General features: G+C 37.4%; 2 protein-coding genes across 4 annotated transcripts; one reads left to right on the top strand and one right to left on the bottom strand.

The window, feature by feature from the left end:
• Nucleotides 1-4,661: 4,661 nt before the first annotated feature.
• Nucleotides 4,662-8,640, top strand: LOC130427583 (gastrula zinc finger protein XlCGF57.1-like). Of its 2 annotated transcripts, none has more exons than XM_056755126.1 (2): nucleotides 4,662-4,811; nucleotides 6,003-8,640. In XM_056755126.1, exons 1-2 carry the CDS (start codon nucleotides 4,775-4,777, stop codon nucleotides 7,562-7,564), a joined length of 1,599 nt encoding a protein of 532 aa, XP_056611104.1. In that variant the 5' UTR covers nucleotides 4,662-4,774; the 3' UTR covers nucleotides 7,565-8,640. The 2 variants fall into 2 exon arrangements, with proteins under 2 accessions (XP_056611104.1, XP_056611105.1); XM_056755127.1 differs by lacking the exon at nucleotides 4,662-4,811 and adding an exon at nucleotides 5,484-5,575.
• Nucleotides 8,641-10,310: 1,670 nt separating this feature from the next.
• On the bottom strand, nucleotides 10,311-17,735 carry casp10 (caspase 10, apoptosis-related cysteine peptidase). Of its 2 annotated transcripts, none has more exons than XM_056755884.1 (11): nucleotides 17,514-17,735; nucleotides 15,907-16,282; nucleotides 15,641-15,746; nucleotides 15,432-15,564; nucleotides 15,226-15,287; nucleotides 14,808-14,835; nucleotides 12,643-12,702; nucleotides 12,494-12,570; nucleotides 12,301-12,412; nucleotides 11,716-12,211; nucleotides 10,311-10,962 (listed from the first exon to the last, which is right to left on the bottom strand). In XM_056755884.1, the coding sequence occupies exons 2-11, from the start codon at nucleotides 16,215-16,217 to the stop codon at nucleotides 10,809-10,811; spliced, it is 1,539 nt and encodes a 512-aa protein (XP_056611862.1). In that variant the 5' UTR covers nucleotides 16,218-16,282; nucleotides 17,514-17,735; the 3' UTR covers nucleotides 10,311-10,808. The 2 variants fall into 2 exon arrangements, with proteins under 2 accessions (XP_056611862.1, XP_056611861.1); XM_056755883.1 differs by having other exon boundaries at nucleotides 15,907-16,291; nucleotides 17,514-17,734.
• Nucleotides 17,736-18,016: the final 281 nt, after the last annotated feature.

Genomic DNA, 18,016 nt, shown 5'->3' with positions numbered 1-18,016 from the left:
AAGGTAAAATGCTACTTTAACGCTCCTTTACTTGTCATTCTGTAATGTCACAAACATGCTTATCATTTGTGTGAATTTACAGATGTCTCTGCATTAAAGTGTGAAAGAGCTACACATGTGAAAATTGTGCTGATGCCTTTATTCTGAGAGCTGCTTAACAAAGGAGAGGAGAGAACGACTTGTAATCCATCATTTTACACAGAGCCACATCCCACATCCGTCCCACAACTTGGGGCCTTTATGGCAGTCCTTTCAGGAGAAAACATGATAAAAACAATGATTAAAGAAATTAATAACATTACCGCGTAGTTAGCATATTTGATTTTAGTATCAATATTTTAAATAAAGCTTTTTATTTTTAGAATTTGAGTTTTGATGTTAATTTTAGTTAAAATTTTAGTTATTTTGGTATATACTTTTGTCATTTTATAATTTTTGTAAATATTCTAGACTAAAAATGATTTTAGTTTTGTTTTAATTTATTTTAGATTTTGTTCATTAATATAATTTTAGTGCTTTTTCAATTTAAGGGCAATATGTGATTTGATTTCAAAGAACAATTTTGTTTTCAAACGTTTTATTTTATTAAACTAAAATAACCTTGCATTACTGAGTCACAGTCTTATCATCACTCACACCCAACGATCAGATTTGGTCACACAAGTATAAACAGAAAAAACCTTGAAATGAATAATGTAGTTTTTAGGAGCTGCCATTGAAAACTAGAGGCAAAAATGGCACGGCTGTTAAATAATCTTGCAGTACAAATGCAGAACATTTATAGGATGGACATTTTGAAGGCAAATCATTTTGTAGATTTACAAACAATTGCATTTACTGTAAGCCCTGTTGTACCTCCAATGGACGCCTGGTGTTGTCTGACGGTCAGGCTTGATGTGGAAATGAAAGCGTTCTACACAATGAGATTAAAGGGCGAAGGTGATGTCCAGTATTGCTAAACGTTCATTTACAATCTTTAAACATATTATTGAAGATAAAATAATGTGTATGCCTGTTGTGTAGTTCCCTTTTGGCCACAACTACATACATTTTGAAATGATAGAAACACAAGTTTCTAACAGCAAACACTCTGAGATGATCTGCTGATGATCCTGAATGGCTTGAATGTGTATTGATGGTCTGAGTCTTGTATATAAAAAGAACTGCTGAAAAGACTTTATTTTATGTTGTCACCTCATTTGTTATACTGATGTCTCCAGACTTGCTGTAAAATGCCCTGTTATTCATACAGCCTATCTACTAGTGTGACAAGATCTCGTGTCTGATTTAAATGTGATGGTCTTGCACTTCTATTTGATCAACAGTCGGTGCAAATAAGCTGAAAACACTGTTTCAAAGAAAGAATCCTTCACAGAATGTTTTAGACTTCTCATATATAACACAACTGATTCAATATTTTAATATCTTAAGTGAATTTTAGGTTTTAGAAATAGAATTAAAAACAAACAAAAAAGTGATTTGAATGCTTTTACATTCATTTAAAAAAGAATAACGTGTTGTGATATGTTATTGTAATCTTATAATGGACAAATGTGTCCACTAATAAACGGGGACTGGGGGGTGGGCGTCCAGTTAGTTAGATCTGCTATACATTTCGTGCCCCCTTCCCACTGCTGTTACACGAACAAATCCACGTGGTGGCGCTAAAGATTTGACTTTCTAACATAAGAGCATACACTAAGGCAGGGCTCCTCAAATCTTACCCTGGAGGGCCGGAGCACTGCAGAGTTTTGCTCCAGCCCTGATCAAACACACCTGAGCAAGCTAATCAAGCTGTTCAGTATCGCTAGAAAATCACAGGTGTGCAAGTTTGATCAGGGTTGGATCTAAACTCTGCAGTGCTCCGGCCCTTTAGGGTAAGATTTGAATAGCCCTGCACTAAGGTTTTCAGAAAGAAATATACCTGCTCGATTTGTATTATTAAAATTTAATTTACTTGCTCGTTGTGTCGGTGTCAATCATCATGTGCGTTAGCTTTAAACTGTGCTAAGATTAAATATAAAAAGGCGGCAGTATCAGTCTGGTGCAGAGAAGAGGAAGAAGAGGAAATAAGATGAGAAAAGAAAGGATCAAGAAAAGCGTAAGTGTGCAATCCCTGGACTCGAACCCATGATCTCAGCGTTGCTAGAACCATGCTCCAACCACTGACCTACAGGAAAGCTGTGAAAGGTCATTGTGTAGATTAGAACATGTCAGGCCTCATTTTTTAATCAGTTAAGGGCCCCCAAAATGGTAGGGCCGGCCCTGATTATATCTGTAATATTTATATCTTATGTTTTACAGTTTGTCAGTTGATAAGAGTTTCCACACGCACCCCTCGAAAAGGAGCCATTTTGATCGTCCAGACACCCGTCGTTGGAGTTCTTGGCAGCCTCGAAGCTTTTTGAGATTGTTCTTATCTTACTGATCGAAATGAAGAAATATAATTTGATCAAGCACTGTTTAAATGTTTTAGGTTTTGTTGGTCGATCTCACATCAAGTCTGTAGGAATTAAACTTGTTTGTTCTTGGCAGAACCATAAAATAGCATCTGGAAGAAGGAGAGGACAGAGAGAATGCGAATGACATCACCCCAGCAAACACAGAACGTTCCCCTAACGTTAGTTTTTAAGTTATTTCTGGTGTTAAAAATAACACCAGAACAGAATGCGAAACATTTATAAGCCTCCTACTGTCTTTTACACTTTTACTCCCATTATCCTGTCAATGCAAAGCATGCTGGGAATTGCTCTGATGTCATTAGAATTTTTTTAATGTTATGTTACTTCTTGCTCGAACTGAAATTGTTCAAATCGTTAAACACACTCAAAGGTTTTGATGGGGAAAATGTTGATCTTGAAGCTCAAAAAATTGGAAGGAAGGTCCAGGTGTCAAAGATTTTACTTTATTTGTTCAAGTCAAACAAAGTGAGATGTCCCAAGTCTCCGAAAACATCTGAAAACTTGGTGTTTTCCAGCCTCTAGTTATAGTGAAACTACTCAGAGGTGTTTCCTTTCGAAACCATTCAGGTAAATTCCCGCGATCTCTTATTTTTTATTATCCAACTGTCCTTGTCTGCCCCCATTATTTCTAGGCAACAAGGTTTCTTGTCTAATGGTGGAGTCTCAACCTTGACTCATTTAAAAAAAAATAAGTTGTGCTATAATTTATTTGGGTCTGGCCTTTAAACCATCACTGTATTTTGTATTGCTGAAAATGATTAAAATAGTTTATGAAATCATCACTACACGTATGTTGATTCTATCAAGCTTAAATATATTGATTCTATTCTTCAAACAATCTTATCGTGATTCTTATACTCATCTAAGTTAATGTGATTTCTGATCTACTTACACATCTATGTTACAAACATTCCTATGAATATTTCTTCATGACCGGGGTGAATAAAAAGCCCAATAGTATACAGAATATGATCAGAATTATACACAATACTTTCAAGACAAATTAACTTTTTCACAGTTCTGAGTACAGTTCACTCATTTTTAATGAGTATATTACTGTTTGGAAACATATTTACTTGATAACTCTCGGAGGGCTTGGCATGGTAGTGTAAGTGACATTATGATGTGTTTGGTCAAAAGGCTTATACATAAATCTCTCCACCTTTAGGCACACCCATTCCTAAGACCTGCAGAGTTTATTTTAGTTTTTTTATTAGGATGCTTAAAACAAAGAGACATACAACATTCACATTACAACCAGGGTAGCAAGGCATAAACAAATGAAAAAACAAAAAAAGAAAAGAAAAACACAACCTTTATATTATGCATTTTTTAAAGATAAGGATAAGTTAAAAGTGTTCATAGTTTTTCTGTGGTACAAGTTTGTGACCAAAATACATTTCTAAAATTATTTAAACAGAACAGAGAAGAGAGGCGTATTGCCAAAAACTTACACCTATGAATATAATATTAAACAAATTGATTAAATAAGCTTCATTCGTAATACTTTGGCCTTCTCTATCAATGCGGACACTTCAACACTGTTATATCTTCATATACAAGGCTATTTTAGGTCTAATTCCATCCTACCTTCTGACCTACATCAGTGTAAAACATATCGGGAGTTACAATCTTTGTTCCCAGGATCTTTTCCAAAGGTTAGAACTGAATTGGGAAAAAAGGCGTTAAAGTTCATGGAACAAGTTACAGAAATCTATGAAATTTAATAAGCTGGTCTCATTGGAAGCTTTAAAGAGGATGTTAACTGAGGCACCAGCATCTGGCTGTAGATGTTTTCCCTGATGTGTTATGGATTACGGTTGACTTTAAAGGATTGCTATTTTCATTTGTTTTATGTAATATTATTTGAGTGTATTTTATGTCTGTGTGTATGGTTGTACTATCTTGGTAATGACACTCTTGAAAAAATGATTTTTAATCTCAATGAGTCTCTTCCTGGTAAAATAAAGGGAATAAACTTTTTTCATATTGTAATTAGCCAAAGAGGACATTTTCATTATGTAATTCGTTTCCATATTTGTTTCTCATGACTACAATGCCAAACCACCCGCAGAGCTGGCAGCCCTCGTAAAAGTGGATGTGCGTAACGGTGAAAGTGACCAATCAAAGGAGCTCCGACATCGCCCCGCCTGCAAAGTCTAAAACAAGCAGATACCGAGCGTTCCGTTAGCAGTCGAGGTCTCGAGGATACTTTACCATCTGTTGTGGTTTGGAGCTGTTTTGCGCCTTCGCATCATCAACGCGCGCGTGTTTTATGCGCCGTAGTTTTGGGTTGAAATAAACGCATCCGGATGCATTCGAGAACAGCTTTCCTCCGTGCAGACACAGGTATGAATCCAGTTAATAATGCCATTTAAAGGGAAATGCAGCTATATGATCGCAGGAAAAGAAGTGTGAAAACTGTTTGTTCTGCGCGTGTCTATGTGAATGAGCAGCGCCGTTCCTTACGCGCGTGCGCTCGCGGTGATTTGTGGCTGTCGGAGGAGGACAGCGCGCAATGAGCGCAATTCATCGTTTTGATTCAGAAAACGAAAGTTGACACAAGTTTTCCTTAAGTTCTGTTTTTTCTTTCAAGCATGATCATCTTTAAACGGAGTGAGAGAGAGACAACACTATTTTCTTTGCATTTCATTACTATACCCCTTCTTGTCATTCTCCAACAAAGATTTCTCATGTTTATTTCATCCTTATTCAATGAAGCCCTTAAAGCGATAAATCTAGACTCTGTACCAGGGACCAGGTCAGGGCGCAGCAGCCGCGGGGGACGTGGGAGGGGGACACGTGCACTAAAAGCCCACTGAACCCAATGGGAGAAGTGCGCTCTTTCGGCATTAAAAGCACAATCACGGTTACATTTCTTAACATATTTCAATGTTTTACGATATAGATATAGAGTATGATATAGATATAAATAATGTAAATCCATTATTTGTGCCTGTTATTCGGGGAGTATCCACTAGATGGCACCATGTTCAGTGATATGTTGTATAAGCCACAGAATTAATATCCACGTTATAGTCGAGAATAAAACAGGCGTGTAGCCTTGAGATTGTTTCTGAGATTTATTTGAATCATCGAACAAAACACCAAAGGTAATAAAGTTTAATTTACTTGTTATATAAAAACGAATGTTTTTCAGTGTGAAAATGGCTTTTTCTGTAGTCATTTTAGACGATAAAAAGATAAAAGTCAGATTTTTATCATACTGTTATTTTTCTGGTAAACCCGTTACAGCAGTAAACATGATGTATGTCATATATAAATAAATAACACTGCTGCGCATTGTAAGTTTGAAATAGCAGTATATATAGTCATGTAGTAAAGAAGAATTGTTTAGATTATTCCCATGATTTTAAAGGGAATAAATTGTGTTCTGATCTTGTGCATTTAATCTGCCTTCAATTATTAAAATGGCTGCTACACCCCCTGCCAGACTCTACCAATCTCACACTTGTATTAGGAAAGCTAGGGCTTCTGCGGTTTGACCTAAATCTGAAACTTGTTTTCCTGTCATTTCAGACACGATGGAAGTGAGCGAGGGTGGCAAAGAACCGAGCGAACTGGAGGAGGAACATCACGTCAAGCCCAGCGAAAAGGCTAAAAAGACCCTTTTAAAGAAAGGAAGTGTGAAGAAATGTGTCACCTGCACTCAGTGTGGAAAGACTATCAAAAATAAACAGAGTCTTGAAATGCACATGAGGGTCCACACAGGAGAGAAGCCGTTCGCGTGTGATCAGTGTGGGAAGAACTTCACGCAGAAATCCAATCTTACTAAACACATGATGATCCACACCGGAGAGAAGATGCATAGATGCGACCAGTGTGGGAAGAGCTTCATGCATAAAGTCAGTCTGGGGGTTCACATGAGGGTTCACACGGGAGAGAGGCCGTTCATGTGCGGTCAGTGTGGAAAAAGTTTTTCCAACAAACCAAGTCTTGACCTTCACATGAGAGTGCACACCGGAGAGAAGCCGTACGTGTGCGATCTGTGTTGGAAGAGATTCACGCAGGCAGTACACCTTAAAATCCACATGATGAGCCACACCGGAAAGAAGCCGTTCACGTGTGACAAATGTGGGAAGAGTTTCTTGGATTTATCACGCCTTAACAATCACATAAGAGTCCACACAGGAGAAAAGCCGTTCGCGTGTCATCAGTGTGAAAAGAGCTTCCCGCGCAAAGAGACTCTAGTGCTTCACATGAAAATCCACACCGGAGTGAAGCCGTTCGCATGTGATCAGTGTGGAAAGAGTTTCATGGTTTCGTCAAAACTTGAAAGACACACGAGAACCCACACCGGAGTGAAGACGTTCGCGTGCGATCAGTGCGAGAAAAGTTACATGGATTCAGGAGACCTTAAGGCACACATGAAAAGACACAGCGGAGAGAAGCCGTACACGTGCGATCAGTGCGGAAAGAGTTTCACGGATTCACTTTACCTTAGGAGACACATGAGACTCCACACCGGAGAAAAGCCCTTCGAATGCGGTCAGTGTCAAAAGACCTTTCCAATTAAACAAAGGCTTATAGTTCACATGAGAGTTCATACTAAAGAGAAGCCCTACGCATGTGACCAATGCGGAAAATGTTTCTCAATCAAAGGAAGTCTCAATGATCACATGAAAGTTCACACCGGAGAGAAGTCGTTCACGTGTGATCAGTGCGAGAAGACGTACGTGAGCAAGAAAAATCTTAAGCTTCACATGAGGATCCACACCGGAGAGAAGCCATTCGCGTGCGAGCAGTGCGGGAAAACCTTTTTGTATTCGGCAAACTTCAAGAAACACCTGACAGTTCATTCGAAGGAGAAGCCGCACACGTGTTCCGAATGTGGAAAGAGTTTTTCGCTGCCGCAAACTTTACGGATTCACCAGAAAATTCACACCGGTGTGAGAGACCACATGTGCTTTGAGTGCGGGAAGACTTTTATCACGGTCAGCCGTTTAAAACAGCACCAGAGAGTTCACACCGGAGAGAGACCTTACAAGTGTTCGTACTGTGACAGGACATTCAGTCAGTCAACGAAAATGAGAGCCCACGAAAAGACCCACAACAAAGAGAAGACGCACACGTGTGTGTGATCGCTGGACAAAGATGGGGATAGATTCATGCAGTCGAAAATCTAAACACTCACAACCTTTCCATGTGTTGATGTTCTTGTTATCTGTGTTTTAAACATTAATGTAGTTTGAATGAATGCGTGTAGAACTACTAGAATTATTAGATGTGTGCTAACATTTAACCAAGATGATATGTAGATCATGTTGGGTGTCCATGAGCTGCATTTGTGATTTACTTCATGTTTGTTGTGTTTTGGCAAATCTTTTCATATTAGTTTTATTCAACTCTTAGAAGTTTTCTTAGTTAAAGTCCAATCAGCTTTCACATGCAAAACACCATGTTGGAATACAAAGACGATTAACTTTGATCCAGATAAGTATAATTGATCATCCTCGATTAAATTGATCCCAATTTGGGTTATATTTATTATATGGTGGTTTTCTAATATAGTATTGGGTTTTCTAATATAAAAGAGTACATTTAGTTCTAGGTCTCATGCATTTTTCTGATATAATATGGGCTATGGGTTGAGCACCAGGCAGCACCATCAGGCATCTGCATGGTTCAAGTATATGTTTTACAACACAAAAGTAAACAGTAGTCTGTGCATTACTATAATTTATTGCACAAAGTCACAAACACTGGTGTGTTCAGTATTCTCTTTGAACAGAGATCTTTTTGGTTTGCACAGTATGGATTTAACCATGAGCTTGTTGTAATAAAAACTACATTAAGTAAGAAAGTTTCTAGTAAATGAGAATATGATATATATCTGCCTAAAGGAAATGTACATACTTTTCTTTTACGAACTTCAAAAGAGTTTCGCCACTATTCAATCCTAATATTGTGAGCCTGACATATAACTTTGGCAGGTGGAGACGGAAGAAAATACTTTTGGCTAAAATATAGAGGAATAATGTATACACATGTTTACTATTATAAAGTCATTTTAAGAGTTTCTTATCTGGGGTGCCGAATGCTTGTTGACACAAAGGACCCCCTATGTAGGCTGGGGGAGGAAATACATTTGTTTCACGTTATATTGTCTCACTTTGCTTGCTCCGGCAAATAAAGTTTAAACTCTTGGCATCTGGAACCTTGTCTCTGAGATTTCTTTCTGCGATGGAAGGCAGATTCGCCACAACAGTTTCCCATACAAAGGGTGTTGAGATATTATTACTTATAACTGTGATCAAATCTCATGATAATTCTTACACATTTGGTGGAGAGTAGTGTTTAAATAATACTGTTCCTCATTGAATCCTCTACATACATGTGCGATACGCTTTGAATAAACACAAAGGTACACATGCACGGATGCACAAATGATTTAATGCAACACATTATATAGTCAAACTTCTGCATAAATGATTCAATATATATGTGGATTAATCACTGTATTTCTATGTCATCGTGTCAGTATATTCTTAGAATAAAGAAAGTTACACAAAGTGCACTCTTTGGGTGTTTCAGAGCAGAAAATAAGTGAGCAGGTGGTGTCTGTCTGTGAAAAGCAGCAGCTCAGATTATGTGAAGTCTCGGTACTTTCAGAATGTACTGGTCACCATGACCCCGGTCTCATCAAGGTTTCGGCTCTTATCAAGGTTTCATCAAGGTTGAGACCTTGATAAGGTTTCTAGGTTTTGGTCTCATCAAGGTTTTGGCTCTTCTTAGTCAGTCAAAAGAGAGAGATCTGATAATGATGGCTGATGTTTTCTCATCTGTCTTAATGAATGAATGTAGGCATTGAAAAACATTCAGTTATCGCCCCCTAGCAGAACTGTCCCTGTTATGCATTTTAAAATTTGAGGTAAAATTACAACCTGGAGTTCAAAATGTGAAACGTGTTCACACACAGCTTAACTAAACTGCACTGCAAATAATGATATTCTTACTAGACTTATTTGCCTTGTATTTAGTAAAAATATCTAAAACAAAATAGTGACCTAAGATATGTAGTCTTGTTTTATGAAAAAGTTAGGTAGGTTTATGGTAAAAACGAGCAAAGAATCTGCCAATGGTGTGAGAAAATAAACTTGAATTTAGTTTGACCCTTTTATCAAGAACCTCATGTTTATTTTTCTCACCCCTGGCAGATCTTTTTGCTTATGTTTTTACCATAAACTTACTTAATTCTTATACTTTTCTCCTTAAATAGAAACTAAATATCTGAGGTCACTTTTCTTGTCAAGAAAGTACATCTTGATTTTAGAATGTTTAGATATTTGTACTACAAAACAGGAAAAAAAACTTTGTAAGAATGTCATTTTTTGCAGTGTACGCTATAAATACTATACACTACTGTTCGAGTGTTAAGAAAAACTAATTTTTCGTTGACTAATTAATAATGTCATTAAGTCAATAAATCGGTCAATAAGACGTCAAATTGTGAACTCCTACAATACCGCTTAAAAGCATCTTACATCGTGTCTACACGTGGCGCGGTGAAAAATTCAGCTAGCAATTTTTTCTCAATTCTTTTAACCCTACGCCTACTGGTGCAGTGTGTAACTTAAAACTTTAAGAACCATGTCGGAAGAACTCTTCTAAAGTCATGGAAACATCATGATGACATGTTGGACTTTTACCAATCTGTGTGCCAAAAACAGAAATAAATTCTGTGAAACATTGTCAGAAGTGTGTGTCATCATCAAAGTTAATAATATTACATGTCATCAATCAAAAACAGTTTTTGGTCAGGTGGTGTTTAAGCATGTCTGTGTTGTCATTCTGCGGAAGTTCAAAGAGCTCTTTACCAAGTTTAGTGTATACAGTTTATTTCTTAAACATTCATCATCATTAAATCTTTGCCTTACTTCATAGATTGTTATGAGGTCAAGTTTGATCAAAGGACAATTCTTTAAACTAATATTCATTCATGCACAGTAAACATCCCTGAGTGCTTTGAGTGCTACACCTTTTGATCATAAGGCATTCAACCTGCTGGCTGATTTTAATCTAGAAAAAGTTCCTTTCTTATAGAAAATTCTTGAGCTATTACAGCAGGTTTAGTTAAACATGTAAAGCATCCATGTATAGCACTTGCACAGCTCGTCCATGTAAACAACTCGTAGGATAAAAATAAAGTTTGCTGGTGTGTGGACAGGAGTTGACAGCGGTATCACATTGACATTTAGTCATTTAGCAGACGCTTTTATCCAAAGCAACTAACAAATGAGGTAAACGATGGCAGCAACATCACAAGTTGCAATAAAACTGGTCTCACAAAGCCTACCACAGAACACAGAGCTAAGCTTTATTTCATCACTGGGGTGGATGGGTTTGAGGAATGGGGAAAACAACTCTCTTAGTGAGCGTGAACTCCGGTTGTGGCATCTGCTTTCTCGAACCAGTGCAGTCCGATTTTCTGCTCACGTCATGGTTCACTCGTGTCAGAATGGTCAGCAGATCCACACCGCTACATGAACGCGAACAGACACAGAGAGACCGGTTAGTTCACATGAATACATCTGGACAATTCCAGCGTTATGAGTATGAATATGTTACGAGAATGAGTTTGTTACGATTATATTGAACCATCTGTTTAGATTTTACTGAGCCCTTGTTGATAAACATCAGTCTATGAAAATATATATATATAAAAAAAAGGGAAATAAACATGCGTTCTGGATTTGACAAAAAAAAGGACGTGGTTTTTGGGAAAGGATAAACTTTGTGGGATTTCTGTGAAATAAAATGCACAATCCTGAAGCAATAATACCCAATGAATGGAGAAGAGATGCCTCTTTATAGAACATAAGTACTTTATTCATTTTCATGTGTCCATTTATGAGTAATATGTAGCGTCATGGATGTGACAATCCTGAAAATGGCTCTTACCTGACTAAATAAAGCAAATGATTTTCAAATTTGAAGAGAGCCACCAAATGTTAAAATCTGTGCTGTTACCGCTAATAAATACTTTTTTTTCATAGTAAGGTTGACATTTTCATGGAATTCCCACTCAGTTAACAATATTTGGGGGGAACATTTTGATGGTGAACATGTCGTCCTAGAGATATCTATTAGGAATCTCCAAATTTATCTCAGACGGCCATATCGTGGCCGAGTGTGCACCAAGCTTTAGCAAGGTGCTGGTGTGACAAGAAGACCCATCATCACACACATCCATGAGATTCAATTTAGTGCTTAAGTGTCATGAGCGCCTCACCTTGGCACCAGTAGTTTCATGTTGTCACAGAGGGCTTGTATGAACCAGGTTCCTTTATCTTTCTCTCTGAAGGACACGTAGTGAGGTACAGTGGACATGGCTAATAAGAAGTCAGCGGCCTCAGCTGTGGAGTCTCTGGGCATCCGCGCGTCACTTGCCAACATTTCATCAACTCTGTTTTTCTGCGGCCACACCGCTCTCTGCTCTTCGGTGCCCCTGCAGGCCTGGATGAAGAACAGTTTAGGTTTATGGATGAGAGAAGGACACTGTGGCGGACACAGAGGCTCCATCAGCTCCCTGAAGGTGACTCTCTGTCCATCCGTCGTGATTATGGCATCAATGTCTCCGTGGCTCAGCACACAGCACACCACACAATCCTCCTGCGTGTGGTCGTGACGGGACAGATCCTTTAAGACGTCCAGCATTCGCCTTCTATCACAGTCCTGTTCGATCCGGACCTCGAAGCCCAGCCACTGGAATACGCTTTTCAAACTCTCTGTACACACACAATTTAGTATTTACATATAATGTAATGACAAACTTATAATGTGTATGGTGACCGACGGGTGTGTTTGTTATTCTTACCTTTGTCGATTTCCGTTCCTTCTCTCATCCGGTGACTGCTTCCACTGAAGTTACAGTTGTTGAAAATGACACATATCCCCCTCCTGTCACCCTTCATCTCATACTGCGGGATCTAACACACCAGACAAACTTCTGGAGATATGTGTGTGCTCAGTCTATCATCAACATGAACTGAAGTGAAATAGGGAAATACCTCAGGATGTTCAGTCACAGACACATTCAGGCTCTCACTTTCAGTCACTGAGGTGATGTCCAAACGCAGACTCTGATCTAAGATGAGATGTGTTTAGTCACAGAGCAAATACGATAATGGACGTGACTGGACATGGAATGATTTCCTACCTTCACTGACCCCAGAAGCTTCATTCAGACGGAGGAGGTCCATCTCATCCTGAAGGTCAACTGTCAACAGGAACATACAAATGTTTCTATAAAGTCATTTAGCATTTGTGTGTATTTTTAATATGCATTTAATATACTTTGTAAAGGTGCAGTGATTTTTCGCTGTGGAAATAGGTTTGATAAGATTATAGGGTTATGAATAAACCCCCAAAAAGTCATATTTGATTTAACCGTGAGCTGAAGCAACCCAACAATTTGGACTAAAACAACCCAACATAGGTTAATTTATAACTCAACAAGTGGTTTTGTCACGTTTTTTACCAAACAATGGGTCAAAAAAATCTGTATTTTCTTATTTCTATCTTTTGCCATGTTTGTCGTATATATTTGTCACTGGGTTTTGCAAATATCTAACCAATAAGAAGTATTAAAACATGCTGGTCAACTGTGACAACACAGTATTCAATCTTTTAAAAAGTAAGTTTCACAAAGACAACGACAACATATATTATTATTATTCTATAACAATAGCATGTCAATAACACAAAATGTGTTGCACGAAAGATGACTTTCAAAAGGTTGTTTGTTTTACTTCAGCTAAATAGTTTAATATAACACAATTGTTTTGGTTTCTTGTTTAACGCAATGTCATGTACTACTAACATATATAAGCGACTTTTTTGACATAACATAATCCATTTGCGTTGGGACAGTGTGAATCCTTTTCATTAACTTTACGTAAATCGCGAAGAGGTCTGAGTTTCCAGCATTCATTGCTTTCATGACTGGATTTAGATACTAAATGTTAAAACTAAGTTTTATTGTTGTGTGTTTTATGGTGTTTTTTCTAAATATATTACGGAGTAAACTTATATAAAAGAATACATTTAAGGTCGCTATAGAATTCATATATTTCTCTCATGGGTCAAAGCCCATGGGCCTCATAGGTAAAGCACCGAGCAGAACCATTAGGCATCTGCTTATCATTACACACACACAGTATACACTTTTGTAGACATTAGATGATTCAAGTTACAAGCAAAATCACAAACACTGGTTGTGTTCAATATTATCTTGTGTGAAGTACATGTTTACCCTTTGAAGAACACTAAGCTCATTGTAATAAATGACAACATGACACACATCTGCATTCTAAAGATGGATATATGTGCTTTCTTTTAAAAACTTCAGAAGGGTGTCGCAGGTCAAAAGAGGATGGACTAACAAGTAAAGGTGATGTAATGTAAAACCTGATTGGTAGAAGGTGATGTCAGGCAAAACATGATTGGTTTAAACTGTGATAACAACTTGAGGTTACTGTATAAAAGATGGAGTCAGATGTGTATTGGTTGGACATCTTCACATGAACTCTGTGTGTCTCACTTTGCATGCTCAAGCAAATGAGGTTTAAACTCTTGGCATCTGGAACCTTGTCTCTGAGATTTCTTTCTGCGATGGAAGGCAGATTCACCACAACAGTTTTTGTGCAGGTTTAAAGATAAGGACACATGTTAGTAGTTCTGTAATGATTAAATTCGGAAGATTTACTGTTGTCTGTGATTTCTTGGGGTTACCGTAGTGGTGAAGAGTAAAGATTTGACTTGGGGACAAGCAAATTTTTTACCTTCTATGCAGCTTTACTATACATGTGCAAATGCTCATGCAGTGAACAATCTGACGTTCCCTGATAGCACCATGACACGTGATGAAAATAATGATGGTGATATTAATAAAAGTGAAACTCTGTGATTAAATTTGACATTAATTGGGTCAACACAAATTTAACATGTTCAGTTGAAATGAAACAAAATTAATTAAATGAATTTAAGATTTACTAAAATGTGTGGAAATGGGTTTCAAAATGAAATGTATTAAAAGTTAAGCAAGTCAAGTAAACAACTTCTTTTTTTGAGGCTGTCTGTACAACTGCTCTGGAACTATGCAAAACTGTTAAAAGTGCTTTAGAATTTAACTTAAATAAGTATCATACTTAGTTTACCCTTTGCTAGGTGAATTGATGACTGAAATGCGCTCTTAATCTCTGAGCCGTTTAGAACAGAGTTCACTTGAGATTGACATGTCTGAGACAACAGTTTCAGTTAAGTTTGGTCATGTGATCTTTTGTTTGTTGTTTCTGTTTTGGAAAGTATGCAAAGTAAACTGACCTGATGACAGGGATGGTGTGAGAGATGTCTGTGAGAAAGAGACACAAATGATATAATATAACAACTGCTTATGATAAGTGGTGCAATGCGTGGTATGACTAATGACTTGAAAAAATGAACAATTACCATATAAAATCATATAAAAATAGTATAAATGTCCACAGTCCATACGATTCAATACCAACCCATTTAATCACTGTGTGTGTGGATTGGGGTTTTATTCATTTGCACAATTCTCTAAATCTAGCTCTTAAACTTGGAGTTTGGCAATACGAACATTAATCAACATCTCAATATATGTTCCACAGAAGAGAATGAGTCAAATGAGTTTAAACACATGAGTGTGACGTGTCTCATTCGGTGGGAATAAAAAGCGGCAGCTACCAAATCTTAAACAATTCAGCAAATCAGTTGATACCTGAACTGGAATGTTGGACATGGATGCATTATTCTCAGTCTCCTGAGCAATGTCATTTTCTCCTGCAAAAAACAATGTAAAAATTCTATGGTTAACAAGACTTGATAAACAATCAATTGAACTAATAATCATTGAAACTGAAAAACCTATAAGACAGTTTCACTCATCAAATCATCGACAGATCAAACATAACCAGTTGAACTCACTCTCCGTTTTATACTGAATAATTCTTTTTTCCAAAGCGGGAAAAACATTTTTGATAATTTCTTGCAGGTTGTCCACCTTATCTTCATCCAGAAGATCTTTCTTCTCCAGCTCTGAAAACAGCTGCAACAGCGTCTATGAGACATGATTTTTGGAAGGGTTAGTCAAACGTCCCGGTCCTGTCGCATACTGTCAGGTGGCGCTCACCTACCATGTCCTGTTTCAGTTTTTTGCGCGACAGCGTTCTTAAGAGCATAAATTTGATCTTTTTCAGTTCCTCATCACAGATGGATTGTGACAGATCAAACAACATCCGTCTGAAACGCAAAAAAAAACATGGTTCACACAGTTGACTTTGTGAACATGCGACAATTTTAAAATACTGAAAGTGAATCTTCCTCGGATAAAACATTGGTGTGACCTGACCCCACCCTGTGAACAAACAGTCTCCATAGTGTCTAACAGCGTTCCCCTCACCTGTACGGTGAGATAAATCGATATGTTGCGCCATTGGTTTCCGTACATTCATCTAAACCCAGTTTTCGGATCAGACTGTGCTGTTTTATGATGGCGAGCAGCTCCAGAAGCAGAGACGGATCGTCCGGGGACAGCTTCTGTTGGTTCTCCAGATGAGTGAAGAGATCTGTGGCTGTAGACACCGTACTGAGGTCTCTTAAAGTGAGATGATCAGAGCAGAGGAACATCAGATCGTTCAGATCATCATCCCGCAGAGACTCCTGCACTTCTAACAGCATCTGACGAAACCTCACGTCCTCACTTTGTTCCATCCTTCTGTTCCACGTACAATCACCACTCCACAGACCCCATATGTGTATTATTGCTTCGTGGAGACCTAAAATGCCTGAGGGCAACATTTTGTGTTAACAGCATGTAATCTCTCTATTATTTGCTTGTTAAATGGAGGTACATTAACTCTCCTGATGTCCATGGTAATCTGGTACAGATTTCATCCTCAAATCATAATCCGTAAAACGTTTGTCATAGTTTGTGCATCTTCACTTATTCTCATTTAAATTACAAAAATCCTTTTTCCTATATGTATGTACTGCTTTACTTTTCACTCTGTTCACCTGAATGATGTCAATAAGGTTGTCTTGTTTTTTTATCATAACTTAATATTACAATATACCTTTATAACCCAAAAAACTTAATATGACATAATATTTATGTTCTTTACAGGCTTTGACTTAAAATGAAAATAATGAAGCACTGTGTGAATTGAATTATGTGTACTTGGTTGAAGCATGTAAACTCATGGGGGATATTAAAAATAAATGGAGGATTTATCATTGTATTTGTAGTGAAATTGTGGCTATTGAAATGAAAAGAAAAGAAATACACCAAAAACATAATTAATACATTTTATGGTATAATTTGAGTTTGTTTTTGTTGTTACTGTACATTAATTAATTTTCTACATGTGATATTTAAATGAGTAGATCTAGGAATAATATTTTATAAGTTTTGAAACTTTGATAAGACACGTTTTGACATCATTATGATCTAGTGAAATTAAGTGTGTTCTAACAGAGCCTTTGAGGTATTTATACATTATTATCTTTCAAATATTAATGAAACCAGCATGAATCTCAAACTATGTGATTAACTTGTGGTGTGCAAACCTGATTTTAGTTTCTGTTCTTTTTACATTTCAGACACAAGAGTATTTGTTTAAGGAAGTCATAGTGCGTGTTTTCATACACACCACCTGACGTTAACTATCAAAAACCACATAATCAGTTCCTTTGGAATCGAATGTTGTTCGAGTGTTTCACATTTCACAACCTGAACTAAATCAGATCATCAACTTTTTAAAGTATAGCAGAAGTTTGCTTTAGGAAGCATATATCATTTGTTTCACGGAGATATCGTGAATCACACACACAGTGAACTTTATAACGTCACAGTAAATGTCCTTGTTATAATTCAGATGTGGAATTTCATTTCCTTCAAACTATCAGACACACCCAGTGAGTGAAGTTAAACATAAAAACTACTTTTAGCATTCTGTGTTCAGCGAATAAAGTTATTAAACACTTTACAGTATAAGATTTTAATCTTACCTCGAGTGACTCTTCCTGCTGTATCAAGACTTCTTCTTTAAAAATATGTTTTTAAGACTCTTTCTCCACTACCGGCCTCCACCCGAAAACTGAAAGTAAAAGCACACGTGTCACGTGGATGCGCGTCATCACTTCACGTATTTGGTCATTGTGGTTCGAAACGGCTTACTTCCTTGTTATAAAGTATCATAAAGGATTTTTGTTTTTTTATTGAAATTATCAAGATTCACAAACAAACATGGCTGCATAACATCCGTTTCTTCATAATATAATACAGAAAAGACATGGCCTGAGGAGCAGCTCTTAATACAAACAGGAAATATATATGCAGTCTTAGAAAAAAGAAAAAAAAAAGTAAATAAAATAGTTTAAAATTTAGGAAAATAACGACATAAGGGAACATCACTTGTCACTTGTTGCTACACGATCCGTCCCGGAAACACGATTTGCTCCGCGCATGCGCGAAACTCCGTCTACTTTCAGACGAAACAATTTACGGCAGT

This window comes from Triplophysa dalaica, chromosome 8 (genome assembly GCF_015846415.1).
Source record: "Triplophysa dalaica isolate WHDGS20190420 chromosome 8, ASM1584641v1, whole genome shotgun sequence".
Taxonomy (NCBI): Eukaryota; Metazoa; Chordata; class Actinopteri; order Cypriniformes; family Nemacheilidae; genus Triplophysa; species Triplophysa dalaica.
This window is presented reverse-complemented; position numbering and strand designations above follow the sequence as displayed.